The following is a 27,103-nucleotide window of genomic DNA, read 5'->3' as shown; positions in this document are numbered from 1 at the left end:
CTGCCGAAACCTCCCTGCCAGGAGCTGCCGTGCACAGCCTCTCCTGCTCAGCAGCACCAGGCAATTTGTCCTTCCTGAAAAAAGGAAGAGGAAGCCTGGAGCAATGGGTGGCAACAGCTCTTTTTTATTTCAGGGAGTGCTTTTCCCCATGGCTGGCAGCCCAGAGCTGCTCAGCTTTTGCTGTTATTGACCTCCAGCCATGTGTCCAAACCATGCAGGGGCCCAGCTTTGCGGTGGCTCTGGGACACCAGAGCAGAACTGGGAGCAATGAAACACCCAAGGCCAGCAGACACTCAACACTGCTGAGATTCAAGTGTTTTAGAGCTGGCAGGTCCTTGAATAAGGCATCTGTCAGCCAGCAGACTGGGAAACTTGACCTCCCCTTTTCCTTTCTCCAACAAGAAGGCAGATAATTAATAAAGGTGAAGCCTAGTGACATTTTTCAAAGGTTTGATCCATCTCCTCACCTCCTGGCTTTTCAGCATCTTATTATCAGGAGGACTCTCCTGCTTCTACAATTTCAGTGAGAATTGGCTGCTTTCAGCCCCAAAAGCCTCCCTGACATGTCCCTGGTAGCATCAGATTGCCACCCTGGAGCAGGGACCTGAGGAGTCACTGGCCACAGCCCTGTGCTGATTGTCACCCAGAGCAACACAGGAAGCTTCTGGACTCATTCCAGAGCAACTGTTAATGGTGACTGTGGGAGAGGCTTTAATTCTCACCTGAAACATGTGGGTGGCAAAAAGTTCTTGGTTAGGAAACACTGATTTTCCTGAAGCCCTATTAAAATTGTGTTGTCCAACCCTGAATGGATGAGAAAAAAGCAAGAAGCTCTACCTGACAAGTTAGAACTAGAAACAAGCAGAGTCATGGCAAGAAAAAAGCAACCCACAAATCGACAGCATTTTTTTTAACCCACTTTATTTATGTGTGTGTTTCTATAAACATTTTAACTACTGGACATTTCATAAACCGTAAAAACAAATCTTCCTGCCCCCAAAATGCAATCTAACCAGCTTTTTGGTCAGACACCAGCAATGCTGCCAGGGCAGGTAGGTGGTATCCCTAGATAACCTCCTGCTGGGCACGAGCCAGCAGCTCCCTGCCTCAGCTCCTGTGCCTCTGAGCGATGGAGAGAGACAAGTTTAAAGACCTGCTCTGCTACTCCAAGGGTTCAGCACGACAGAACTTGGGTGAATAAAGAATTTCCCTTGATGGAAAGTCGGAGTCCGATGGAGGGGCTGCAACATCCACTTGCAGGATCAGACACAGTGACCTCGGCAGGAGCAGCCTCGGTGGGACTGAGACCACAACCCAAATGCTCCTCCCTTCCCAGTGGCCCAAATGCTCCTTGTTGCCTTGTTTGCCAGGTGCAGGTGTGAGCAGCAGGGTGCTCCTTAAAGCAGCCTTGCCCCTTGCAAGGGTGCGAGTTTGTGGTGCTGATTCCTCGGGGCCGGCGAGCCCGGCTGTAAGGCACGACGGGGAGGGCAGGAGGGTGTTGGGGTGGCAGGAGAGGCCCAGCCCAGCTGGTGACCCAGCACTGATGGCCAGGTCCCCCGGTGGCCAGCAGGAAAGCACCGTGTGGCACGAGGGATGACAGCAGCACACGGGCTCTCAGTTCCCCAGGTTCATTTCTGTGCCGTGGATGAGCCAAACGAGGCGGAAACAGATGGCCAGGAATCCAGTGCCCAGGAGATCACCCAGGGCAGTGAGGTAGGGGATGGAGAAATTGTCTGGGTCCAGAGCCTTCCTCCACATCAGGCGCACGATCAGGTCGGCCACGTAGAGCAGGATCCCCACCTGAGAGGGACAGACAGGCTGTGAGGCAGCAGGAAGGAAACACAGCCTGGGCTCAAAGCCAAAGTGATGTGGCCATGCCAGGGCACCAGGGCTACAGGGAGCACTGAGCACTCACCCCTGCCCCAGAGAGCCAAGGGTCTCAGTGGGATGGGATGGGATGGGATGGGATGGGATGGGATGGGATGGGATGGGATGGGATGGGATGGGATGGGATGGGATGGGATGGGATGGCATGGGATGGGATGGCATGGGATGGGATGGGTGTAGCTGACTCCTACTCTTTGGCATCACATAACCCACAGTGCCCCAGCCCTCTGCTGCCAGCCTCAAGTGTGGAGACCCTGCTGGAACTGCTCACCACCTCTGCCTGCCCAAAGCAGAGCCTGCCCACACCAAAAACATCTCCCAAAGGTGCAGTTCCTGTTCCTGCGCTGTGAATGGGAGTGCTCCCACTCACTCCACCAGATGAAGGGTTCCTATGAATATGCAGGCAACCCCAAAGGACAAGTTCCTAGCCAAACTTTTTTCTCCTCATTCTTCTTTTTTTCCATTAGAAATTCAGATCTTGTCTACTTTGTTTTTCCTAAAAGTCTCAGTGGACAACTGGAGTTTGAGGCAGTTTTTACATCAAAGCTATCCCAAGCAGAACTGACATGTTAAAAAAAAATAAATCTTTTTTTCATCTCAACAGTTTAAAAATCTTTGTTGTGATTTCTTTTAATTCTTATTTCATTCCCAATTCTGATAAACAGATGGAGGAAAAAAATACTTCGGTTAAAGATTAAAGACTGTCAAGTTAATTGAATTAAGAATTTGCACCCAACATCTGTGGTCCCTCCATGGGAGACCACAGCACATCAGGAACCAAAGCCTGAGGCAGCATTTCTAAAGGTGAAAACTGCAAGCTGGGTTGGGAGAAAGGGAGGAGGAGAGATGGGAGAAGTAAATTAAATAACAGAATCACAGAAACTAAAGCTGGCTGGGAACTTGAGAGTTTTACATAGATCATTCTTCCTCAGTTCAGGATCAAATACATCCACATTTTTCCTGGTGGAAAATTTGTTTGACTTGTGCTAAACAACCCTCAGAGATGGGGATGCCACACTAAGCAATCAGCCCCATGGTTTTTTTCTCCGTTTTTGTTTTTCCCAAGGCCTAGCTAACACAAATCTGCCTTCTTCCATTTGAAATCCATGATTTCATGTTTCCTCCCCTAGTGACCACATAGCAAATGTTATTCTGTCCCTCCCTACAGAAATTCGGTAGTTTAAAGGCTGTTAACCAGATTTTTCCCAAGCCTCTTTACTTTGGACTGTTAACCCCAGTCCATTCAATCACTCCTCTGAGGTCATGTTGTCTGAGCCTCTGACCTTGGGCTTCCTCCAACTGACCAAAACTTTCCCCCAACCCTCTTTCTTTCTGTCTTTTTTTATAAATCTAACAGAGAGGAAAAAAGGGCCAGGCTGAGCGGATTCTGCTCCACTGGCCTCCCTGGGAATCTCTCGGGGTCAGTGGTGTTGCTGGGATGCTGCTCTGTATGCTGTCATTTATTCCTTGTATTTTCATGCTTGGCTTTGGTCAAGGAGTTACCTCGATGCATAAAGAGAAGAATAAATATTTTCCTTTGCAACTGTGGCCGTGCTGCTGGGCTTAGGGTTGTGCAAAGGTCGAGAAAAACTGATTGTTTACACACACAAGGAATTCACCCTCAGACACAAGGCTGCTTGTAAGGCAAAGTGAGAGTCAGCCACCTCATCATGCAAATCAATGAATCACTGATTTAAAAGGGCAAGTGAAGTCAGAGCCTCTGTGAGTGCAGGCAACAGCCACATGCATTTCTGAGTGAGAAAAATAAAGTTTACAAGGCAGGAAAAATAGCAAAAGAGAACAAGCAGGACAAATCAGATAATCCGCTCACTGCCTACCAGGAATTTTTACTTTTGAAGGTGAACTGCTCAGGGTTTGGGCTTTCCTTTTGTTTTCTACACACATATGTGTCAGTGGTTTCCAAATGGGTGGGGAAATGTGCTGGCTGGAGCTCTCTGCTCCTCACTTGCCCCTTGCTGGGCTGACAGAAGCAGCCTGGAGACACCTGGAGCTCAGAGACTCAAGGAGTGAACATCTCAAAACAAGGTACTTCCTTGCTAAGTGTGTCTCTGCACACTTACTGCAGCTCAGTGGATTCTGAGAACTTTTTCCTCCTCTCACACCTGATCCCTCACTCACCCTAAAGCTGAGCTGTGCTATGTGGGAAACTAGAGCCTGGCAGTTTGGGTGAAGGATTCCTGGACCTACAGAATGGACAGGACTCTTGGTAGAAGCATGCCTGAAATGACAGGAAACAGAGGCTGCTGCTGAATGTTTTACTGTGACTCCTTTCTAACCTGGAGAATGCTGGTTTTGTGTTATCTGATAGATTCCTTCTGGATCAGAGTTTGGGGCTTACCTGCAGCAAAGCAGCAGCCAGATAGAACATCACAAAGGTGAAGGACAGGGATGTGTGGCCTCCCTGCAGCAGATGGATGGTATAGAGGAACACGAGGTGTCCTGGGATCACCAGGAGGAACAGGACCCGGGCTGACTTGGAATTCACCCCTGCAGAGCACAGAGACAGAAATGGGGTGACAGCAGCTGCAGGGTGAGGGGAGAACAGCACACAGTGCATATTTTAATGCATAAACCTGGGGCTTCCCCTTCCCACCAACCTCATTGCTGATGCCTTCTCTAGGTCACACAGACACAGGAAGCATCTGCAGGATCAGCCCAGCAGCTCTGTCTAGCACTGAAGCTACACACCAAAGGCTTTGTGCTCCGTGCTGATCCACTCTGACTCTTGCAGACACTCCTCTCAGCTGCTCTCTGCCTCCCACAGCTTCTGCTCTGCCTCACTGCAACAGATTTTCCCAGTTTATAGTTTGATCTAGCACTAACTCCCAACCTAACAGGGAAAATCAAGAGGAACTCTATAAAGACAACAAACTGAAAATTGAGTTTTGCTGATGCTTAAGTATTTCCAGTGCTGAAGATGGAGGAATTGCTGATTTTTAGCAAGATTATGGTCTATTCACTGCTCTGTCCACAGGTGATGGCTCTAGGCTGGCCATTAAAATGGCTTTCTGTTAGATCAAATCTAAGATTCTTTTTCAATTACTTTCTTGAGTGCTCCCTGAAGACCACTTTCTTTGCATGCTGGTGAGCAAACATGCCATAAGCCTTTTTTTCTCACTGCCCACTGCAAAGATGCTTCCTCTCTGATCTGAGTATTCTCTGTGGAAGGGGAAAGTTCTGCCTTTGAGACGCACCTAGTCCTTCACCAGCCAGGGAAAGGAGCTGCCTGTATGACAGCCTTGAGACGTGGACACCAAGGGTTCAGGGTGTACCTGATGAGAAGAAGGTGGTGCATGGGTTGGGCCAATTTTGCCTCATCTTGTATGGCAACACTCCAGGCATGCTCCAGAAGTGCAGGAATGTAGAAATTCGGCTGGCTTGGATGGCCACCAGATTCCCTCCAACACCTGAGAGGACAAAACACAGAAAACTAAAAACCACCTTCACCACAGCAGGAAACATCTATGGTGAGCCCACCTGCACTCACTGAGAGCAGCAGTGGGAGAAAGAGAAAACCTGATCTCTGATCCCAAGTGGTGCTGCACTATTCACTTTGCAGGAACAGCTTCTAAAAATCAGGAAGGCTCCAGTAATTGTATTCTTCTCACTGCTGACTGAGAACATTTTCCCTTTCTCCCCAGCACTGGGTGTGAATGCCACGTGGCCTCTGAAGATGATGTAATTGCCCCTGGTTTGACACAGTCTGTGAGCAACACCTGGGGAAGGCAGTGCAGATGCTGCTCATGGCCACTTCTTGGATTTACTCACTCAGACAATCATTATTGTTTAAAAGACAACAAAACGCCACAGAGAGTGATTGTATGTGTATCTGAAGGTACCAACACACTTGTTAAATGAGAAAGAATCATGAGAATGAATTAGAACCCAAATATGTTAGTTAATTAAAGTAAATTAATTCCTTCCAGACTGATTAATTGTAGCAAACATGAAAAAACAGCTACATTTTCCAGCAGAATATAGAGGGATAATGATCTGTGGAGCGAACTTCCACCACCCTAAGTATTTTCAGGGTGGAAATGCCACAGAAAAGATAATGGTAAGCCAGATGCCACAGGCTTCTCATGTTTTCTCTTCCATGGAGAAGAAATCATCATTAAATGTGAGATTTTCCAGATGGGAATCAAAGTGAAAATACTCAGGCTGTGTCTCTGTAGCTGGAGATGGGAGCTGTCTGAGCCACGCACGCCACGCTTTGCACACACAGAGTGAAGAGCTGCCGTGCAAAGACACAGAGCACTGCACAGCTGCGCCAGCAGCTCTGCCAAAGGGGTCACCTGCCCCCACAGAGCCATGTCTGGGGCTCTCATTGCTCAAATAAAGGGCTGTGGACTTTCCCAAGCAGGCTCCTTGACTAACTGTGCTGGAAGGGTTTGTGGCTGTCTTTGTGCAGACCCAGGATGGTGGCAGCTGGGTGACACCCAGCAAACAGGACACCATGCTTTAGGTTGGCATGAGGCCCTAGGAACCTGGAATGGGCATGTCCTACAAGAATGTTATAACAGCAGAAAAATCATCTAATGGTTCTTCACTGATACCAGCATCCCCAGCAGCTGATAGGTGTGTGTATAAAAGTGCTGTCACTATAAATACAAATATACACACAAAATATGTTCATATATATCTATAAATCTAATTAAATCCAACCCATACATACAATCTTTTAGATACATATGTAATCTTATTCTATTCATATTTATCAACAACCTGTATAGGGGATGACTGCACTGCACAAATTACTGAGTGGAGGGAAGGAAACAAGGGGAAATGGATTTATTGTGACATCCCAGTAGGTTTGATTTTATGAAAAGTGTCAATGCAGCTCTCAGAGATGCTGTTAACCTTTTTGTACAGTTCTGTCCTTGCTGCTCTTTTGCTCCAGAGACACTTCAAAACCTAAGCAGGAATGTGATGGGGACCAGTAGTTTCACTTCCACTCATGATGGGAGCAGGGACTTGAGCACTGATCTCAGTGTAGGGGCAATGATGGAAGCCAGAACCCTTGGGAGGAAGGGGAGGTGTAAATAAAAGCATGCACAGAGCCCCCATGCCCAACCTACCATTAATCACAGGTGTGAAAACTGCCATGCCTTCAAAGTTTGGGTCAGTTACAGTTTTGTCCAGGATGAGCCCACCAATGCTGTTAAAAAAGGACAGGAAATGAGGTTGGATCAATCTTTTCACAGGGCAGTTCCTACACTGTGAAAATAGCACACTGATATGGGTTATGCATCTTTTCCATTGCCAGGGCTAGACTGTTCACCATGTCCTCCTTTTACAGCTCAGTTTCCACCAACAGAAAGCATTACAGATTTTTTTGTTGGCATAATGAGTTCAGGAGGACCTCCTTGCCCACCCCCAAGCAAAACTGGCAGTAGTCAGGAAAGCATTATCATCCTCCCACAAGGTTTTGTTATATTTCTATACTGTACTGGCCTTAGCATGTTTTTTAATTCTTTTCCAGATCTCAGATGAAAGATGTAGCACAGGAAGATTGAATTACCTGGCTCTACATTTACCAGTATTTTCTCTTTACAGCTGGATAAGAATGAGGTTGAATCCTGACAATTTGTGACAATTGAAGCCTGACAATTTGTGGTGATCATCATCTGTGCTTTCAGTTTCCTGGCTTTCACCCATGTGGTGCCTGGATGTGCCAGTGACACTTAGAATGATTTGCTTTTCCCAGTCCTGTGGGGGCTCCTTATTTGCTGTCTTGCTGGAGAGTCACCAAGGGCAAATGCCCTTCTGCTGTCCCTCCCAGTGCCACCTTTGATGGCCTTGTAAGTGAGCCCAGGGTGTCTCTGCAATGTGCACACAGGGCTGGGAGCAGTGCCTCCTTTACCTGCTGATGCTCATGGCTACAATCACCGGCTGCCACCCAGACTTCAGGACTTCAGCCAGGGAAGGACTTTGCTTGGCAATAGCAATCCAGAGAGGGATCATGACAATGAACACAGCACAGATCAGAGGAGAAAGGTACTTCATATCTGGCAAGGAAAAGAAACCTTGAATTAAATGGCCATAGCTTCACTGGTTGCCAAAATCGTATTGCACAAAGATTGGAAGAAATGCAGCAGGACTCCTGCTCCAACCGAGTTATGTTAGAGGAAAAATCACATGAAATGTGATAGTCCCCACAAAACCACCTCATTCCACCACAGAAATCCATAATTAATCCCTGAAATTCACGGCTAGAGGATGCTGTTTGTAAATCAGCAGGAATCAAAGCAAGTTATATTTGAAGACAAACAACTCTCCAATTCCATCTCCAACTAAGAAAGGCAAAAAGTTACAAAATTTCTGGCATCGGGGTACAAATCAAACAGCAGGGCAAGGAGGAAACTCCTGTGTGGAAGCTGTATCCCACTCAGGGCAGACACCTCATACCTCCACCTAAAACAAGAGGTAAGAAGTATTTTAAGAGGCAAGCTAGCAGAATTGCTGAGCAGCTGGTCTGCTCTATAGGAACAAATGTTCTCTGGCACGTATAAGCCAGTTAAGATCTGGGGTTTCTTTTGTGCTAGCTTGCATGTGCTTCCACTAGGTGCTTTTTCCATTTAGCAGAGGCATAGCCTTGGAGTGATCTTTAGAAGCAAAGAAATTAAAGAATAAGTAGATGTGCGGCACTAAAAGAAAATAAACATGACTGAGAAGCATGAGAAACACCTCCGAGCAATGGGGCTGGTGCCAACCCTTTTGATACAAAAATGCTTCTTCAACAAAGCTCTCCATCTGGTCTCTGAGCTGGGGCCAAATGCAGTGGGATGTAATGCCAAGCTTGCAGGTAATCTGGGAGATGAAGCAGCTCAAAGTGTGCATTTTTGAAAACACCATTGCCAGGGCCTTGGGCTACCTGGATGCGACAGCACTGACGTGATGGCATCTTCTGTGAATGAAAGCTCTTACACAAAGAGCTGCAGCTCTTCATGAGTGGCTTCAGTGGGCACTGAACTGCAGCTCCTTCTGGGGAGCCAAGAGTTTTGTCAGTGCACTTCACCCCCTGGAGTCATCCAGGACAGCTGGGCTGTAGGACAGATTTAACTGCTGTACTGGGTCTCTTACCCCCACCACATGTCGTTTTGTGCAATTAATTCCTTCTTAAATAATGCAGACACACAGCACTGGAGTTGATCAAACCTCATCAGAGCCCACAGAAAGACTCCTGGTAGGATGAATGGTCTTCAGGCTCCACATTCCAGTTCTGCCACATTCTCTCACAGGCAGCCCACAAGCAAGCTGAAACCCTTTGGCACAGTTCAGTTTGTATCTCCCTTATGCAGGACTGAGAAGGACCAGAGGCAATTTAAAAATTTAAAAAAAATATCTTCTCTGGCAAGAGGATATTCTGCAGAAGGAAAAGGTGCTGCACCAGGTGGTGCACAGCACTTCAAACTTTACAGACTCATCAGTATTTCTGAAGGATACATATACATTTTGGTAGAACCCAGAAGTTTTTAGAGTGTGACCTGTACCTTATTACACACTGGGCAGGGAAATGGATTTGTTCAAGCACCATCAGAAGTGCCATCCTCCTACCTGCTTCACTTCATGCTCCCAATGACTTGGTGTCTGTGTGCTGACTATTTTCCATCTCAAGAGGCTCTTCAAACTACTCTGGCAACCCCAGCAATGCTCTCTGGTCACAGCCATAGAGGTTATCATGTTGTTCTGCCCTGTGCTCCCTGGGAGATATTATCTGAGGCATACAGCTGAAAGACAGATTAGCTTTACAGAGGCAGGTGTGATGGCATCATGGAAAAATCCTATTAAAAAGAAAAGCACCTCTGAAGCTCAAGGAGGACTGGATGGAAGCAATACACAGGCTTCTCCCTGTAGTGTGTGCTCCTTTACTCCCTCACTTGTGCTTGCACATGCAATGAGTTATGCAAACTGAGAACAGCTGCCTCATTGCTTCTGCTCGGTCTGAAGCAACAGTTTGGGTTTCAAATGCTATTGAGTTTGCTGGATCTGTTTATTTTCCCATTTCTCTTCTAAGCTTAGGCTCACAGTAAGTAGCCTAACACTGTAAAAACAACAGATACATGTCAGTGATGTTTTGAGCTTCTGAGGGCCATCAGGTGCCCAAGCCTTTGGCAACCAGCAGCACAGCTAACCCCAGACCACAGCTCCTGTTCAGAGTCCTGCAGGCACAAAACACTGCAGGCTGCTTCCCTCCAGCTGAGTATCTTGTTCATCCATGATTCTCCATGTGAGAGGACACAAGGATATTTTACTTGTGCCAAAACCTTGAAATTGCCTTGTGAAGAAGGACCTGCTATTACCCATGCACAGGAAGTAGTTTTGCTTGGCTAGTGACAGATTGAGGAACAGAGGCAGTGTCACATATGTCAGCCTTCTGTTCCAAAGCTGCACAATACATGTTGGTCATTTCTTTGACAAATCCCAGTTGTGTTTATTAGGCTCTGCCTTCCAGTTTGTAACTAAAACAGAGTCTGGAAAAAGCCTCTCTAGTCATTTTTCTACCCCAGTGGCACAACAGCCTCCATTCTGAAACGCGCCAGGAATGCTGAGGCAGCCTGCAATAATTTCACAAGGATTTGTGAGCCCCCTTGCTGAGCTGCAGCTCCCTGCTGAACACTGTACCTATGTATTTGAAGAGTGTGCTGCTGATTCCAGCGAGGAGGGAAAGGGTTATCAGATCTCCAAGGCTCGCTGCTATGGGTGTGGCGACATTGTCTGGATTGATCCCAACCTTCCTTGCTCCGATGATCACACCAATCATCACCAGACCTAGAGAAGACACAGAGCAGGCATCAGAGAAAGAATTCTGCTGAGTTGTACCCCAGAGCTGCTCTTCTGGTTCCCAGAGGGATGTGAGGGTCTGAGAGAAGCAAGAAGCACATTGCCCAGCACAGCACCATGCAGCTGGAGATTGGACACCTCCAGAATTCGTCCTCTTGTTTTCACCAACCTGAAGTGCATGACTCTGTCCTTACAAACTGCAACAAGGGCCCAGAGGCACACAGGAAAATTCCAGGGATCAAAGGAGATACCAGCAGGCAGCCCAAATGTAGAAGCTCCCCTCCTGAGCAGCTTAATCTTTGCTGCCTTGAAGCAGGACCAGGCATGAAGCACACTCATAGATAAGCACACAGCAGGCATGCAGCAGCCTCCTGGTGCCTTCCCCTCCTCTGGATTCCACAGCACAAAGTTATTTTCCATATTAGACTGAAATTTCTCAAAGTTTGAATCAACAAGGAGCAATGATCTTCCTTACAGTAGCCTGCATTAGCCTTTCAGCCCAGCCACAGAGCCCTCATGTCCCAGAATCTCTGAGCCTGCTTTAATTTGCATTGGGTGGATGCTGTGAGCAGCTCCAGAGCCAAGGGGTCATGGTGGTGGCCCACATCTCTTCCCTTGTCCTCTGAGGTTCACCTGCAATATTGAGCTGCTTTTCAGCATTGTTGGGGAGAAGGGAAGTTTTGCTCGCCCAAGTAAGTTTAGGAACACAAACCCCAAACCCTGATGAACACTTAGGAATCCTCAGCTATCAGATCTCTCACAGGCCTGGAAGAAGCCTCTGGAATAAGCCCTGCCTGGCTAGGCTCTACTGCTAAGTAGCAAAGGCAGCCTTGAGACAAGACACAAGACATCCCTTCAAAGTTGTTCTGTGGCTGACAGGCTGCACCAAAGGAATCCTGAGAAATGGTGATTCCCTCCAGCTCACAGCCTCTCTGTGCCTGTCTACACAGCCCCACCAAAGCTGAGCATGCACAGGAGCATCAGCTCTACCCCAACAAATGCCACACGTGCATCTTCCCTGATACAACATCCCTTACACAAAAACACAAGATGACATTTCCACAGCAGCCACCCCAGACACCCACACTCCCCTCCCCATGGCACAGTTCGTGCTGCTTCCCTCCCTGGCCATAAAAACAGCAGCTTCCCATCGGGGACACCCACACACAGGCTGCCTGTGACTGTGTCCAGGGAAAAAACCAATGTCATCAGCAAACCTGAGACAATGCAGCAGCAAAGCCTCTCTGAGCAGGGAGATTGTAGGGAAGAGTAATGAAAACTGGGCTGCTGTTTTTTAACAACTGCCTCATCCCACGTTTTTCATCAAAGGCATCTACAGCCACCCTTCCACTCCCACTCCGGGGTATGCACTTGTTCTAACTTGTCCCTCTCATTTAGAAAACTTGCGGTGTCTCTGTGCCAGCTGCCTCTATTCAGGGTATCATGCTGCCCTCCTATGGCAGACCTACAAACTGGAGATCTTCAGGCCACAGAGCAGCTCCTACTGTCCAGCCCTTCCCCTGGAAGGGGAAGAGCCAGGGCAGAGGATTGGCTGGCTCCCAGCTCCCAGCAGGCAAACTACAGCCCTGCTCAGGGTGTGGGGTGACCATCTGGAGGATGGTCTGGATTTGTGCGCTAGCAGCCCCTCCGTTCCCTGGTGACATTATTGCACCCTCCCCTGGGAAAGGGCCGGTGTGATGGCTCATGTGACAGCCCAGAGACACGGAGAGGGGCTGTTTGTGCACCATGGACAGCATGGGGCATTTCTCATGTGGCAGGTGAAGGACATTTCCACTGCTGCCTGTGGATGCTGAACAGGCAGGATGCAGAGAGGATGAAAGCAGCAGGCACAGCTCCCTGCACCCCTCCTCTGCCAGACCAGAGGGATGCCACCTGGAAGGGACAGTTCATTCCCCACCTGGTTGATCTGAGGAAGCAGCACCACTCACCAAGGGACAGAGCAGCTATGAAGGCCGTGGTCACACTGCTGGCACACAGCACAGCAGCCTGGCTCAGCTCCACAGAGCCCTTGGAGATGGCTCCCAGGATCACAGCAGCCACAGCAGCCAGGAGTCCCACCACAGTGGCCTGGACCTGGGGACAAAGGACAGCTGGTGAGCACTCACCCACATCTGCCCCCAGGCAGCCCTGGCTCCACATGGGAGCAGCACTGCCACACAGCTTGGAGGGCAAAGCCTGGCACAGATGCTGATTGTGGGAGTATTTAAACAGCATCCCTGCAAGGCTCCACTAGATCAAAAAAGAAATCCTGACAGTTTGGGGAACAATTCTAGGGGTCTGCAAAGGGCAGATAACACTTCAGCAAAGGACACCGAGTCCATCAGCAAAGAAATAGCCCTGGTCAGCACAAAAAGGGGCTCCCCAGCAGCACTGCACTCCTGGGGAGCTTGGAGCTGTGCAGGGAGATAAGGGAAGGCACACAGACACTTGTCACCAGCCCTGTGGTCTTGCCATCTGCAAACTCTAGGCTGGCTCCTGGCTTTTAACAAGCAGAAGGAGCTACAGGAGGCAATTTTTCCCATCTCTCCCCTCCTGCCCAAGGCTGATTCCCAAACACTGCCAGTAAATGACAGGCTTTATCCAGGGGCTGCTGTGAAACAGGGATTGTGCCACAGCTCCTGCTGCAAAAGGAGTTTTATCAGTTCAGTTTGTCCACAAAGGCAATGAATGTCTAGGTGTGTTTTACAGCTAAACTACAAGCTCTGGGGCCACACTGAGCTTTATTGGAGGTCAAGTCCTGGCTCTGCTTGGTTGTGTTGAGGATACCTGCCCCAAATCACCAGCCCTGCACTCAGCACTGCTGGAACAGATGCTGCTGCTCTGCAGCACAGCAAGAGAAAAGGGACTTTTTAATCTCCCAGCTGAAGTGACTCACCTGGATAAGGGCTAAATTGCAGGTGGCCATTTTCCATTGCTTCTGGGCATCATCCATCTGTCCAGTGTTAGCCTAGGAGTCAAGAGAGATACCCTGAAAAGCTGTTTCTGTGGCTGCTGAAGGCAGTTCCAGCTGGTCACTGGGGGAAAGGGGCTGTCAGAGAGAGGCAAATGCAGGTGACCACCCCCCAGCCTTCCCTGCACTTCCTGACACTTTTCCACCAGCCCAGTGTCCCACGGGCATCAGAGGCTCACACTGGAGGTGCAGAGGTGTTGCAGGGCACCCAGCTAAAGGTGGGGTGGGTGTATCCAACACAGCCCACACAGACAAAAAGCTGAACAAATTAATCCATTTTTCCTCCTTTGTTCCTCTTAAATTGCTCTAGTAAGCTACAGTTTCTCCTGAGGCATAATAACAAAAGGCCAAAGCAAACAAAATTGCTTAGGGAGGTAGAAGAGATCAAATAGGGAGTAGCAAAAGCAGCTGCAGGTTCTGGGAAGCCTGGATCTGCTCCCCCAGGGTGGGACTGCTGGGAAGCCCTCCAGGATCAATACCCACAGTAAAGCAATCCTGTACTGAAGCTGACAGCTGTGGAGCCCTGGCTTTGTCTCCTTCATGTGTCACAGGGCCCCAAATATCAGCAAGTGGCCACCCAGGGATTAATTCACCTTCAAAGTGCAGATGGAAATTCTCTGTTCCAGTTACAAAATGAGGGCAAACACATTATTTTAATACTCACACCCCACTAGTTTCTACTTAGCAGGAAAGGGCATCTCTCATACACAGTGTGATTACATAAATGAAGAATCTCCTGATGTCTCCAGCTAATCACCCCCCTCCAACACCCCCCAGCACTCACAGCAGTGGAGAGCCTGGATGCCAGTGTCATCTCCAGATTGCCCTTCAGGCCAACCAAGGCAGGAACCAGGATAAACACTTCTGTGATTGTCCGGAACACATCCCAGTGCTGCAAGAGAGCAAAGCAGTGACCTCACTTTGTGATGCTGAGCAGTCCAGTGCTGTTGCACCCCAGGGCAGCAGGTCCTTGTCCCACCTCCAGCCATCCTGTGCACACAGAGGCTGCCATGAAGAATTTAATATTTTGCATTTCTAGAGTGAAGGAAGGAATTGTCAGCTTGCAGTGATCTTTCTCATTTCATGCACAGCACAGCACTGCCCTAACGGGGAAGGATCTTTCTAGGGGAAACAGAAGATTTTAGAAACCCACAAATCAAAATCTATCTACAGTGTCAGCCAAGATCAACATTAAAAGTAATTAAGGTTCACAAGCCAAATGAAATAGAGCATGTTCTCCATTCTTTGCATTGACACTAGATACAGCAATCTCTGTTGCTAACCAAACTCATAAGAACAAAAACAAAGATCTGGAAAATGATCTCACAACAAGAGGCTGTGTCTGTCTTTTCTTACCAAACTTCTAGTCAAGCATCTAAGACTGGTTGAGGGAGGGAAGAAGATTTTTGCATCTCTTCTCCACAGGCAATTCCTAAATCTTCCTATTACCAAGTACATTCTGGAAAAAGCTGGAAAAAGGTCTTGAATTAAGATCTCTCATAAGCCAAACTGCCAGGCCAATATCTTTACTGTTGTTGCTCCTCTGAAGCTGAACTGTACAAAGCTGTTGAATCAGCTGCAACACCAATCTGAAAACGTAAGAAACTTTGTTGACTGACATGTCTTCTCTAGTTTTTGTACCATACGGTGCCTTGGAATAGAATTTGTTCCTCTTCTGTGCATTCAGGGGTGTTGGCAAAGCCTGCTGTAGCCAGAGAGGTTTAAATGAGGTTGAAATCACAGAATGGAGCCACTCAGCATGAAGGAAAAGTAACGAGCCCAGCATCCAAGAGCAGAATACAATGAAAAAAGGGTGGCTGCAATGAGTCAGATCAAAGGTCCATCCAACCCATCCTTAGCTCTGCCAATAATCCAGTTTGGGTGTATAAAACAAGAATCTACAAAATGACAAATAAATGGGATAATTCTCCTGTATATTTTCCAGACTATGATATCTGCCACAGGGTACTGAGGGTGAGGTCCTCATCCAAACTGCCCCCTCTGACCCATGTGCCATCCCTGTAGCAAAAATTTCCACAGTTTAGCTGCACATCAATTTGTTCACTATTTTATTTGTCACTGGCTCGTACCCATGGTGGTCCTGAATTCTGGCACTAGAGGACAAACCAAACAGCACATCCCTACCCACCTCTTTTACATCTACTGGGATTCTCCAAACCTGAATATCCAGGCAGGTGGACACTCCACAAATGGTGGCACATTCAGCCAGTTAGGAATTGTATACAGGGTGTAAGAGCTCGCTGGTTTTTTTCTGGCTGTGCCATGGGAAGCTGCAGGAAGCTGGGGGAAGGCAGTGTCTGTCTGCTGGGAAAACCTCACAGCTTCTTCTCAGTCAGGATGAAAGAAATTGGGGCTGAGCCAGTCCTGAGCATGTGGTGCAAGGCACCTCAGAAGTGCAGGTAACAGACAAAACGTTGTTATCAATATATAATGTTATCAATATATAAAAGGCACTTTTCCTGGCAGTGGGGACCTGGAAACAGGCACGTTTCAAAATGTACAAGGTATGTTACTGTTGCATAAACAACCAGCAACACAAAAATTGTTCCCTTATTTGACACACTACAGTTTTGTTTCAATTTGTTAACATGAAACTTAAATACATGAGAAAAGCTAAGGGTGGACATCTCTTTTAAAGATTCATATCCCCCTCTCTCCTCTCTCTTTAATTAAGAATAAAGATCCAAACACATCTTTGACACCTTCAAAAGAAATTGGAGAAAAAACAGACTTCATAGTCACAATCTAAACCCCCATAATCATTTAAAGCATAGAGGCATGCAGAAATTCATACTTAAGACCTTGTATATTCTGCACATAAAAAGACATAAATAGAAATCCACAGAAAAGCAACTTTTGCATTTTCTGTGCACGCCACCTTTGGGAAATATGACTTTGGTGTATCTTGGTAAGCTCCAACACTTGTGGCATAATATATTTTGCAGGTCTCAAGCCATCAGAACAGAAGTTTCAGCATATGAGGCATGACTTTTTGGGACTCTGCCTTACATATAATTACACCTGAAAGCTCTGAACAATTAATAATCACACAACTGTACTAATAAAAAAAGCTGACTTAATTGCCTCTATTTCAGTCTCATTAGTGACTCAGCGAGAGCCTAAGGACAGAGTCATAATTATTTATACCACAACAGCCAGGACTCCACTGTGGCAGTGGCTGCAGAAATACAGAATAAACAGATGATGCCTGTGCCATCAACTTGCAGGATGTCAGCTGGAGGAGTGGCTGAGGGGGCAGTTTGGAGCCATGCAGAGAAGGAACTACCTGAATGAGGACACCTGGCCAAAGCCTGGGGAATGTCTCTGTCCTTTGAGATGAAACCTGGCCTAGAAAGAACAAAGAGATTCCATGCAGCATTGCATCCCCACACAGGGGGACACAGTGCCAGAAAGAGACTCTTTCCCACTTCACATTTTCATAATGGAGTTTCAGCCCTAAAACTCAGCTCTGAAGAAGCTTGGTTTACCCCATGTTCTACCCAGAGCCGCTGGGTCTGCTCATGGGGAAAAGAGGTTATCATGGATGTACTGAGCCAGCCCCCACCCTCAGGGCAGCCCTGCTGGAGCTCCTCACACTGTCCTCACTGACCCAACCACATCCTGTTACCTCCCCAGGACATCATCTCCCATCATCTTCCAGCAGCTCAGAAGCCTCAGAGATTTTCCATTGCTCTGAACAAGTCAACAGAAAGATCAAAATATCCTAGAGTACAAAATGGATGCTAATTCAAAATTCTTTTCAAAGCTAATCACCTCATGGGCTTTTGTCAATGAAGGACAGAGATATCTTACATCTGTGATTTTCATTTGGATTGTGTCCCACTCCTGTGGCATGGAAAGGGAAAATGAAAGGGAAGCTTTCCCCCTGAATTCTCTGGTTTGAAATCTGACCATCCAGCTTCAATATGATTTTTCACCTTGCTGTAAAGTGAGCCAAACACTGACCCTTGCTGGTCTCCAGCAATGCCAGCCAGCCCAGAATCCAGATGGACCAGTGGGCCAAGGATCACTGGAGCAGAGGCAGAAATGTCCAGAAGGACAAAACCTGTGCCATGCTATCAGCCCTGCAGAGACTGCATCACCTGCACACACTGGAAGAGAAAATGGCAAATATCTACTTCTTTGGGCATCCTTTTCCTACATGGGACTGAGCTAGAGTCTGAGCCTTAGAGTCAGTCTGAGCCTTAGAGTCAGTCAACTGAGCTAGACAAATCTCTTCTGATGATTTTTCTTTTAAAAAGTTCTTGGTTTCATCCCAGAGCAGATCAGAAACTGCTAAAATCCTGAGAAGTTTGATAGGATACAAATGAGCAATTTACATTTTGTTGTCTTTACAGCAGTATGAGCCCTGCAAAAGACAGCATCAGCTGGACTTACAACACAGAACCAAGTTATTTCAAGATATTTGATATGTAATAAAAAGCAGGATTAAACTCAGTATTATCTATGCTCTAGATACCATCCTTAAGCTTGCCCATATATCTCCCTGTCCAAAGCAGACACAGAGTTTCCTAAGAAAGTTGTGCAGTCACTACAAATAGGGCAAAACATTCCTTAGCCAGAAGAACCACTAGAAAATGGGCAAATCACAGACTCCTGGACTTGAAAAACCTGTAGTTTGAGTATGTGAGCCCTCATGAGTGACAGTGCGAGTCTTACGGTACCTGGCCTCAAGCAAACAAACAGTGTCAGGTTTTAGTTGGACACAACTGTGAGTTTCTGGCTCTCACACTTGCAGGAAGTTGAAAATAAACAGCTCAAAGACAAAGAAGCACAGGAGAATATCCCAAACCTTTAAAGGCTAAGATCTCTGCATTTTCCCAGCTAGTGGTTTTGGTTTTAGCTATGAGGTTGCTGCTACCACGGCAGCTCACCCCACTAACATCTCTCCTGTGCCAGATGTGACTGACAGTGCTCTGGGCTTCCTCCTCTGGGAGCTGAACCCATGGACTGATGGCTTCTATTTCAACACAGTTCACCAGAAGACACACTTCCTGTGGTTGTGGTTTACACCTGACCCCGTTTCTGGGAGTCAAGTGAGCAAATACACAAACTAGATTGCACATTGTTATTTAAAGGACAGGTGCAGTGTACACACACACATGGCTTGTGTTTCCTATCAGTTTGGATAGAGTTACAGTTTGTAACACAGCTCAGTTCTTAGCAAGTGAATCGATTTCTTCTAGACAAAGACCTATTCACTCCAAGGTACACAGTGGGTATATGCTATGTCTTTCTCCTTCTTTGAGACAAATGCTAACTATTAACATAACATCTTGGGTAGTTTGAGAACTTCTGTAATGCTGCAGGACAGGTCTGTGCCTAAGCACAGCACAAGGTGGAGATGACAAACACAGCACAGCAGCAGCCTGTGCCACTCCAGTTAACCCTTCTTTGATATTCCTTCTGTTCCCTTTAGTTCAACTTCTCTGCCTTCTTTGTTTCTTCCAGTGCAAGAAAAAAACAAGCAAGGTATTGTCTTTCCAAACATTCAAGTATCCATATTTAGCTCCTCCTGCAGTATTAGTGCCAGAGAATCCAATGTACTCCAGTGAGCTCAGAGTACAGGATATATCCTTGGGAAACTCTGCCAGCCTTTTGATTTGTAAATCCACGGCCACGAGATGCCCAAACTAGATCAAATTTTGCATTTCTATTTGTGCCACTGGTAGAAAGGAATGACAGATGGGATAGATCCTGGTTGTGGGCACAATGGTGTAAAGGCAGCAGCACTCTCTGGCAGTCAGTGGAAGTTGTTCTAAATTTATACCCACCTCAGAAAGAGCCCAAGAAGATCTCAGTTTGTAGGCAATACCTCAAAATACCATCATTTTATGGCGGCATGCCTCTCATCACAGTATCTAGGTGCTTTCTAGACCAAAGATTACTTTAGGTTGCTTGCAAAGTACTGAAAGCATGAACTTGCTTCTTCATAAAGCAAGTAGTTAATAATAACCCTGACCTATATCTCCTTATCAGCAATTTTTGAAGGAAAGAAATGATATCATGCAACAGGGGAATATGCTGCAGCCTGATTCAGTAGCTTCACAGGAGTCTTTACCAAAGTGTTCAGCTCGATAGAGAAAAGGGAGTGCCCAGTCTAACGTTAGGCAGCTATCTGAAATCCAGTATCCCACATTACAAGGAACCTAGCTACTGCTCTGAAGGATCTAAAGGAGATAGTGTCCCTCCAGCAGAGAAAAAGCCCACAGCCATACTGCTGACTGGCTGCTAGGACCACACTCCTTAAAAACAAGCAAGCACAAACACTCAAGGTCAGAGCCTTAGCCCACCCTCTCACTGCAAGTTGCCTAATCACAGGTACCTACTTGAACAACATCCATCAAGAGGCCAGCAGCCACCATTCCCAAGCCAGCCAGAAGGAACGGCACAAAAATCTGGGAGGCAATGGAGAAGGAAGTCTCTGGGAGAAATCCATTGGCTGACCTGGTCAACTTGCAGGTGAAACCTCTCAGCTTCTTGCCGTGGAAGCACAGTTCCAGCTGTAACTGGGTGACCACCATGGTCACACACTGTTACCCCATGCTCAGCAGGAAAACGGAGGGAGATCAGGACATCCCACAGATCCTCCTCGTAGCTCTCTCCAAAGTCAGAAGGAATGTTTTTCCTCAAACTACAGCAACGATGCCAAATTCCTTTAGTTTCTTCTCCTCCTAGGAGCACGTCCAGATGATTGCAGCAAGGGTATCCTCCAAAATTGGTTCAGCTGGGTTGAGCCCAGGTGGCAGCAAACTCGATGGACACAATTTCTCTGATTTATATCCAGTGGGGGATTAAAAAAGAGAAGAGAAGATTGTAGAGATGCCTGTGGACGAATAGAAACGAGCCCACACCCCATTCAGCTCCCACCACTTCGGTAAAAACCAGTAAGACCTGCTCAGGCTCCAGCACTGAAAGAGTGACAGGTCACACAAGAATCGCTCAGCGTGCTCAGCACACTGCTGTCCTTTCTCCTCGGGTTACATCTCTTGTCGGAGCGCGGCGCGTTTGATACGACGGTTTAATGTGTAAGCCTGCTGCAAACCAGCCCAGCTCCCTCGCTCCCACCAAAGCACTGCTGAACTTTCCTCGCTGTCCCGAGGCCGAGCAGGAGGGCAGCTACCAGCCAGGGTCCATTCTGCACTTGTGCAAGGTGAGGAAAGGTCAAGGAAAGCGGGAGCCCGCGTTGGTCTCAGCTGACGGAATTACGCAGCTCCCATCGGCGGGCAGGTGACACGGCTGGGCCGGCTGGTGACACCAGATCTGCCCTCCTGGAGCCATGTCCGCTCCATGGCTCCGGACAGAACAATCCCCTGTGCCAGCTGTACCTCTGAATGACTGGCTCTCTGGGGGAAAAAAGTTCACAGAACCAGCCAATAAGCTTCAAAAGCGAACAGCCTTATCTGCTGTCATCACTTCAACTTTCTGCTAGTTTGCAAAGGCCAAGATAAGAGTCCTAGCCGAGCTTATTTAAGGTAGCTCCATAATCTCTCTGCACCACAGACAAGGAAGAGAAAGGGCAGGCTGTGAGCAGGGCACCCTTCCTGTTCTGGAATGGAGCACTGCTCCTGCACGCTCCCTGGAAGGTACTGTCTTCGAGAGAGGGGTCTCACCCCAGAGGATTCATGGTTAAGCAGCTTATACAAGCTCAAAATTCAGAGCTGCACCATGGCTGCATACAGCCAAAAGTTTGTATCCTGCTGCATAAAGACTTCAGCTCAAAGTCAAGTATGTAGGGAAAATAGTCATAGCATTGTGCTTGGGCTCCTTTCTAATAATTAATTTGGGCAAATTAGTTGAATCAGAGGGTCAAAAAGCTTTAAAAAACACCTTTTAGGATGGATCAACCCCTTTCCTCACATTCTCTGCAGAGAGAAAAAGGCTAATGGCTTGTGGACTCTGTCCTTGTGGCAGGGTCCCCAGCATTGCGGGGGAGCTGGAGAGAACATGACATGCTGGCAGCTAAACTGGGAGCTGAGGAAGCTCTCAGCCATTTAGACAGTGTTCCTCTGGTCTGAATTCACACAAACTGAGGTGACAGAGCACATCTCCCTGGCAGCAAGGCAGAGTGGAAAACAAACACAAGCTACAGAGGCTCTGTCCTTCGTTGCTTTCTAGGCTGTTATTTTGGTACAGCCCCTAAAACCTTGTCCACTCCCAGCTGCCTTGTGTACACGTGTCTCCACCACCTAATAATGGTCCAGTTAGCTGAAAGCTAACAGGAGAGTACATTTTAGCTAATTTAACTGGAGAAAAAGGTCCCACAATATCTGGAATAGTCAGGTTAATAAAAATCCTGTAATAGCCACACATGACCCAACCTCTTTATACCAGCTGGGAAGAGGGAAATGACAATCTGAAAGCCCAGTTCTGGTTAGTCATTCACAGAGGCTTCAAGGAAATAAAAGACAATTTCTGGACAAAAACATAGGTTTTCAAGTTCTAATAATGTGCTTATCTAGTCCCATATGCCACTGTATCAGCCAACTGGATTGATGACAGGCAGAAACAGTAATGTAAAGGAAATATCAATGAGCCTAAATGACTCAAATGACATTAAAAAAACACAGCAGCAACACATCCTGTACAAAAGCGTCAGCCTGACAGGGTTTATGAGTTTATCACGCTCCATCTCTCTCCTTCTAAGCAAGCACCATAAAAAGCCCTCAACCGATAAATCAGTATGCAGAGAGGTAATTGGTTCAGATGACCCATGTGTGTACACTGGGTCATTTTATTATGCATTTAAGGAGCCTCTGATATAGAGCTACACCATATTTATCAGCAGAGGGATGCATCACTTTTTCCTGGCAAAGAAATATACCTTATTTGTCCAGAAAAGATAGATCAGGTTTGAGAAGAAAGAGAGCATTGCTCAACAGTGGGAAAAAGATTGTAACTAGCTAGTGAAAAGAAGAAAAAAACACCAATAGCTCATGGCTGTACCAGTCAAGGTGGCAAAAGCTGGGGAGGGGCACTGCTGCCCTCCTCTGCCCACAGATACACCCTGTCCTGATGTGGCCAACTAGTCAACAAGTAGCACTGTCCTGGAGGAGTCAGAGCAGAACAGAAAGATGGCAAGTGTCTGAGAGCACAGTTTTATACCTACCTTGTCATCCCTGCAAAGAAGAGACAGAAATGCCCATGAATGCTCTCACAATGTGGCAGTGCTGGACACAGGCAGCACTATTCCAACACCATGGGCTCACAGGAGAACGATGCTTTTCAGGGATTAATGTCTCAGTTGCTTGAGCACTACCACTGCTGGCTCTGGGATCTCTCTTTTACATCAAGCAGTGTACTTTTGTTTCTAACCTTGCTCTTCTCCTCGCTGCTTTAGGAAAGGGCAGAGAAGAGAACTTTTGTGGAGAGATGGAAAGCAGGGAGATGGAGAGTGCCTGGAGCCCAGGGACTCTCTGGGATCCACTGCTGTCCCACAGAAACAGCAGCAGCAGCCAGGCAAAGGTAGGACTGGCTCAGGAAGGAAGGGCAGCAGCAAGTCCTCGATGAGATGTGCTCAAGCAGCCCATGGCCATTAGCCACTGTGCTAACTGCCAAAAGCCACCTTTCCTATGAGGCGTTGCATGGGTTGATTTCCCATGCTTCAAGAACTAATATGATGGCTTTTAGTGGGGTCTTTATTTGCAAAAACAGAAAACAGACTTTTGCAGTTTCAGAGGAGAATGAGGTTTGTCTCACATTCTGTTCATATTAGTGGCTCAGTTCCTCCTAGGAAAAAAAATCTCCCTGGGAAGAAATATTGAAGAAAAAGTCCTCCTCCAACATCATAAACCCATCTGCAATCCATTTAATACTTTAATAACTCACAGTAGGAAGAAACATACATTTAATGTCAGAGATCCATAGGAACAGGCAGCTCTAAAAAGTCTAAAAAATGAAAATGGAAGTGACTGCTCAGTATTCAAGACTCTTGAGAATAATGTCTAAGGAGACAAAAAGTAGTTTGACACTGGGTTCTGGATTTGCCTGCTGTTCTGTGACCTGACTAGACATTCTGCTGGGTAACAAGTACATGCTAAGGTCAGTTAAGGATACTGTGTCACTCCTTTATAGCTCTTCTAGCTCAGGGAATCAGCCCTGGGTTAATGACAAAGGAGCACAGCTCCACATTTGTGGAAGTTGTCAGTGTAAGCACAGTAGTTTCTGTGTCACTGTATCAGATAGGTCAGGGTTGTTTGACCTCACAGCTAGTTAGTCAAATAACAAGGTTAACCAAAAAGGCACATTGTTAGAGTAGCCCAGAGTGCAAAGGCATGGAAATTTATAATCTGGAAATCTCCTGCAGCTTTAAGCTGTCCAAAATTAGGTGCTGATCATTGCCTTAAAGGTTTGTATTGCTGCACCATAGGAGGAAAGGTCTCATCCTGACCACCACAAAGTCAGAAATGGGACTTAAATAATTCAAGTAATCTGCTGTGAGATGCACATCTCATCCTTTCCTTAGGAAAAGATGTGGTGCAGAGCAGGTCTGAGCTGTTGTATGAAGAGTGCTGGGCTGGCTGTGGCCTTGGGCAAGGAAGCAGCGGGTGCAGGACTGTCCAGAGCTGCACCCATGAGTGATGTCACCAGTGTACCTGCTGCAGGAAAGCCTGTGCCATCCCCGCCCTGGGCTGAGCTGCACTCACCCACCCTCTTCCCAGGACCCAGGGGACATCTCTGCACAGGACTGCACATTCCTAATCATCCTACATGTACTCTTCAGTACTGCGTTCTCTTTTTTATCCAGAGGAGGAAAGAGGCCAGAAAAGCACCACGCATCTCTTGAGAGCTGCTCAGTACATAATAGCTGACTTTGAGGGACATGTCAGCATAGGGAACTGCTGCCAATCCTCCCAACTGTGCCATTCCCAGAGCAAATCCCCTGCCTGTGAAGAAAAGTCCCCACTTATCCCATATCAGGTATGTCAGAGGAGCTTCTCCCATTATCCCATATCAGGTATGTCAGAGGAGTTTCTCCCACTTATCCCATATCAGATGTGTCAGATGAGTTTCCTTCCCTTACCTGAACATAATCCAAAACCATTCCTGCCAGGACCATGCCAAGCCCAGCTAGGAGGTATGGTAGGAGCACTTGCAGGCAAATTGAGATTGCTGACTCTTCCTGTGACTTTGCCATGGCCGCTTTCTCCTCAGCCAGCAGCTTCTGCTGGGCATGCACAGAGACATCCTCTGGCTCCTGGCTGCCGAGCCGGCTCTCTCTGTGTTTGCCCTTGCTCCTTCCTTTGTGCCTGGATCGCTCTCCATTCCTAGACCTGCCCTCTTTTCTCCTCTGCCGAACTTCCTCACCTTTCATGGCGGCTTTCTTGAATCACAGTTTTTCTGAAAAACAAAGTCAGAAACAGTGAGATCACAAAAAGAACTATCAGGTAGGTGAGAGACAGGAAATTCTTTGGCATTGTGTGCACTCCAGTAACCTGAAGGCAAACTACCACTTACTCCCCAAACCCAAGATATTCTGCTGGCCCAAATACTAGTACTTAGTTTACCTTCAACTTTGTATAGTGTCAAACCAACCTCCCTTTCTGCAGCTGCATCTCTTCCTAGGCCTGTGTTCATGCTGCAGTGCTTGCTGAGCATCCTGGCTCTTCCCCTGAGAACACCTGGAAGAATGCAGAAGGTGCTGCACATGGCCTGAACCCTTGACCCACCAGCTCTCACCCTGGGAGTTGCAAGAACTTCTGAGCCCAGCAGAATCCAGCCCTTTTCAGGACCTGATCCCTAGTCAAGAAATAGGAGCAGACTGTGCCTTCCTCGATCCTAGCATCCCACAGTCCAGCAAAGGACTAGCATTCAGGTGTGCACTGTGCTTACTGCCTGGCACAGCTTGCACCACTCCTCAATAACAGGACAATTCTTTGATTTTCATGCTAATCTGGATACTTTTCCTTCTTTTTGTGCCTTAGTTGACACGCATGCACTACATGACTCATCCATCTACAGGGAAGTTGCCACGACCCCACACCATCTAACACGAAAAAATAAGCATGAAAAATTCTAACCAGCAGCCCTTTTGCTGCCATCAGATCTCATTTATTGACAGAACCCTCATTCAGGCTGCCCGTCCCACTGCTGGCCCAAGTCTTTCACCCATCACCTCCTGCCAGCCCTCATCTGGATCAACCTCTGCCAGCTGTTCTCTGATGCTCTCATTTCCAGGACGGACCCCTAACACCCCTATCTATCCCAGGATGGACCAGCCCTCTTCTTGCCGCAACATCTGGATAGTGGGGAAAACAGCTGGGAGGCCTCGGCCAGGACTGGGCAGGGAGGGCAGGAAGGATGGGCAGGACAAAATCCCTCCGTGAGGGAGGAGGAACCGCGGCCCCGGCCCCGCTTACCGGCTCGGTGGGTGCCCGGGCGCTGCCCGTGCCGGGGCTGTCCCCGCTGCCAGCCCGCCGAGCTCCCGCCACATCTGGGCCGGCCCCGGGCCCGGCCCCGCCGCGCAGGCGGAGGCGGAGGCGCTGCCGTGAGTGGCAGCCGCCGGTTCCTGCCCGCACCGCCGGAGCCCCGGCACAGCCCCGGCCCCGCCCGGAGCCCCGGCCCCCGGGGACACAACAGCAAGGACGGCTGTACCCTCCTCTGTGCCCTGCTGTACCCCCGCTGTCCCTCCTCTGTCCCTTCTGTCCCTTCTGTCCCCCCTCTGTGCCCCCGCTGTCCCCTCCTCTGTCCCCGGCAGGGTGGCAGGGAAAGGGTGACAGCTTCCAGCGTGGGCAGCGTAAACAGGAGGCTGCAATTAAGAGCTGCGGAAAGACGTTTCCTCTGTTTGGGTTCGTCGGGATGTTTTTTTTTTTTGTCGGGTTGGTTGGCGAGGTTTTTTTTCCTCCTCATTTTGGCGTTTGCGAGAGCTCGTGTTGCAAGCTTCCTGTGCGAAAGCCTGCCTCCACCGCCGGCAGGGCAAAAGTCCTGCTGGTTTGGTTTTTCTCCCCCTCCCGTTCTGAATCAGCGTGTTAGATATGTGATTACAGCATCCATCACATTTAAGCACATAAATCTCATTAAGCACTGGAGTCACCATACCCATGCAAGTCTCCTGAATCATGCAGCTCAAATTTCCAGAACAATTGAGGATATTAAATCATACCTCAGTACCAGAGCAAACTTATATCCTGCTGAAGTCTCTCAGATGTCATGCTACGCTAAAGGGCTCTTACAGATAAAATGGTACCTCTGGCTCAAAAGGGCACACCAAAAGGAGATGAAGGTTTTTGCAAGTGGCAGTAACGAAACCCTGCAGCTGCTGCGTGTCCAGAGTGCATGGTGACTGTAGAACGTCACTCTATAAGGGCAAGGCTTTAAATTTCAACTCACTTGGTGTAATTTTACGTCTTTACTTTGCAACTGATGCTTCCCTGCGAGTGGTCAGAATACAGTGTCTTG

At 47.8% G+C, this 27,103-nt stretch overlaps 1 protein-coding gene across 4 annotated transcripts; it reads right to left on the bottom strand.

Annotated features, from left to right (window-relative positions):
* Window positions 1-896: 896 nt before the first annotated feature.
* SLC41A3 (solute carrier family 41 member 3) lies at window positions 897-26,153 on the bottom strand. 4 transcript variants are annotated; one of them, XM_033071921.2, is made up of 12 exons: window positions 26,065-26,125; window positions 25,213-25,326; window positions 24,729-25,045; window positions 14,448-14,555; window positions 13,589-13,660; window positions 12,642-12,786; window positions 10,534-10,680; window positions 7,772-7,916; window positions 6,987-7,066; window positions 5,181-5,315; window positions 4,247-4,395; window positions 897-1,800 (listed from the first exon to the last, which is right to left on the bottom strand). In XM_033071921.2, exons 3-12 carry the CDS (start codon window positions 25,017-25,019, stop codon window positions 1,615-1,617), a joined length of 1,458 nt encoding a protein of 485 aa, XP_032927812.1. In that variant the 5' UTR covers window positions 25,020-25,045; window positions 25,213-25,326; window positions 26,065-26,125; the 3' UTR covers window positions 897-1,614. The 4 variants fall into 4 exon arrangements, with proteins under 4 accessions (XP_032927812.1, XP_032927814.1, XP_032927811.1 ...); XM_033071923.2 differs by having other exon boundaries at window positions 25,241-25,326; XM_033071920.2 differs by lacking the exon at window positions 25,213-25,326 and having other exon boundaries at window positions 26,065-26,153.
* Between the last annotated feature and the right edge of the window lie 950 nt (window positions 26,154-27,103).

The sequence above is a fragment of the Catharus ustulatus genome, chromosome 13 (genome assembly GCF_009819885.2).
Source record: "Catharus ustulatus isolate bCatUst1 chromosome 13, bCatUst1.pri.v2, whole genome shotgun sequence".
Classification (NCBI taxonomy): domain Eukaryota; kingdom Metazoa; phylum Chordata; class Aves; order Passeriformes; family Turdidae; genus Catharus; species Catharus ustulatus.
This window is presented reverse-complemented; position numbering and strand designations above follow the sequence as displayed.